The sequence below is a fragment of the Antrostomus carolinensis genome, unplaced genomic scaffold, assembly GCF_000700745.2.
Source record: "Antrostomus carolinensis isolate BGI_N321 unplaced genomic scaffold, ASM70074v2 scaffold43666, whole genome shotgun sequence".
In the NCBI taxonomy this organism is placed as follows: Eukaryota; Metazoa; Chordata; class Aves; order Caprimulgiformes; family Caprimulgidae; genus Antrostomus; species Antrostomus carolinensis.
This window is the reverse complement of record NW_010323351.1, coordinates 1,610-4,072: the sequence shown is the minus strand read 5'-3', so window position 1 is coordinate 4,072 and position 2,463 is coordinate 1,610. Positions and strand designations below refer to the sequence as shown.

The 2,463-nt window shown below is 42.6% G+C and overlaps 1 protein-coding gene across 1 annotated transcript in view; it reads right to left on the bottom strand.

Moving 5' to 3' along the window:
* Positions 1 to 1,484: 1,484 nt before the first annotated feature.
* Positions 1,485 to 2,463, bottom strand: part of LOC104526961 (UDP-N-acetylglucosamine transferase subunit ALG13 homolog) — a 2,480-nt gene continuing 1,501 nt past the window's right edge. The window contains exon 3 of the mRNA XM_010170555.1: positions 1,485 to 1,615. Within this exon, the coding sequence (XP_010168857.1) occupies positions 1,504 to 1,615 (112 nt within the window). The 3' untranslated portion in view covers positions 1,485 to 1,503. The remainder of the gene's footprint in view (positions 1,616 to 2,463) is intronic.

Below are 2,463 nucleotides of genomic sequence, written 5' to 3'. Positions count from 1 at the left end.
TGCCCCGCGCCTACGACCGGCGCCCTCCCGGTCAGCCCGCGTGCCGCCCGCCGCAGCTGCCGCAGCCATTTTAAGATACCCGCGAAGTACCTGTCCCGCTCTCCCGCTGAACGACCGCGGGGGCTTCTCCTCCAGCCCCACCGGCGTGGTGGGTACCCGCACCGCGGGAAGCCCCCGCAGACCTGCCTCGGGAACCGAGAAGGGACCCTACGTTAACTCCTTCCGACTTCATTGCTCGATGTGCTCGTGCCTGCAAGTAACTAAGGGAAAAATCAATCAAATTCCGAATTATTATTATTATTATCCTGAATTTCTTGTGACGTCCCTGCACGCTCGCAGGCTGGATAGAAGCTGCCAGTGGTAAACTTAAAATAACAGCTCTATAAAAATCGTTAAGGAAGTGAAAATCGTAGTTACTCCTAATAAACTATCTGGGGAAAACTTTGGCCGTGGGCAAAAATCACTCTTGCACAACTGTTTAGCCTGCTTGATTCCACACATAGGATGAGGAGAATGGTTCTATGTACCTTTAACTTGCTAGTAAAAATTGCACTTGGACATCAAATGCACCCATTCAGGAGTTTCTTTTTCTTGTTTTAAGCAACAGCAACCAAAAAAACCCAAAGGAAGAATGTACTTGCAGTAAGGGCAATTAGCATCAACTATGCACCCACACGATTCTAAAGTATTACAGACCAAACAGCCTGCATCTACAATTTTAAGTTTAAACGCCCTTTGTTTTCCAAAATATTTACTTAAACAAATTGATGGGAGCATCAACACAGTTGACAATTTCAGTACTTTCAGTGGGGAGCTCCAGTCAGCATCAAATAGGAAGCACTGGGCTTTACAGAAGTCCCAAATAAGTAACGATGGGAGAACAGCCTGTAAATGGATTGATTGGATTGTCAACCCCATTCCTCTCCTATAGGCCACATTTTACTTTGGGAGTAAATCACCCAAAAACCAGGTGAGTCAGTTGGCGGAGAGTTTGGCAGGAGGTTTGCAGCTCTGCTTTTCCCACCCAGATTCACCACATGCCCCTTTCCCTTTAAAGAAGCTTAAATCTCGCACTTTTAAAATTCTCTTTTCAGTGCTTCTGTACACAGATGAAATGAGAGCTGAAGGCATCTCCTTATTTGCAGAACATCACGGGAACATCAACAAGGACAACTCATTTCCACTGCTACCGTGCCTGCTAAGTAATTTAACTTGTCCTACTCACTGGAATTACCAACTCAGTGCAGATTTTGAGATGTAAATATCTGTCTGTCCAAGAAACTAGACAGTTCATACTTGTCCCCATCTTTGCTGGCACTGTGCTCTGTTAAGCATAAAGCTAGATGACTTTAAACTGGTACTAAATAGGAAACCATTTAATGTCAGTTAATATTAACATACATTTTCTTTGACGGTTTGTCCCAGTTGGTGGACTTAAGTATGAAAGACCTCACTAGGAGAGGAGAAAAGTTTTTTTCTGAGACTTTTATTACTCTGTATTGTTTATTGAAACCCAACAACTTTATCCAAGAACAAAGCAAACTTTTCTGGCTGTCCAGGAGGAAAAGGTTTCAAAGTTGACAAGTCCATCGACTGCAGTGTCTCCACAAGCGTGCTGTAAAAACAGACCAAAACCAAAAATTAAAAAAAAAAAAAAAAATCCATCCTAAAGGGAAATTTTTCCTTCACACAATTTTCTATCTATTCATACACACATAATCCTTTAGCACGGAAACAAAAATAAGGACACACATTGAAAGGAAGAAGAGACCCCACAAACAAGTGGGCCCCAGCCATCGCTTGCCCCCAGCCATCGCTGGCCCCCAGGCAGCGTTGCTGAGAATGCACTTCGAGCCACACCACAGCTTTCACTGACAACCTCAGCTCTAACTTTTTAATCTTCTGTGGTTGCAATGCTGGAAGACTGAACAAGATCTGAAGATCTTCACCATAAACCGTACCAAGAAATTCATCCTATCTAAACACATGGCATAGTTCTCCACTTAACACATAGCCAGAAAGAACAGCTAAATCAATCTGTTAGCTTGCTATTATCGGAGTGCAAGTAAGGCTCAAATGCTAGGCACTGTTCACAAAATAAGTAAAAATTCTTTCCTGTCTCTGAAATCAGACACTTCTGTCAGAAGCACCGAGATAAGAAGTTTAAGAAACTTGCCCAATGTAAGCGAATGACAGGCCTAGTCTTTTCAGAAAGCTCTTCTGAAACATATCAAATCATATTTGCAGGGGAAAGAACAAGATGCAGACTAAATAATGGGTGGTGCTTTTCCTCTGCCTTCAATTTAGAGGTCATCTGTTATTTATAGAGTACAGTCAATCTTAGATAATATTAAATAAAGAGAAAACAGTAAATCAGAACAAGAGAGCAAATGAAACTCACAGGAGCCAGGATGAACCCAAACAAACAAAAGGAGCTGGGTTTTTTTGGTGGTGGTGTTTGTT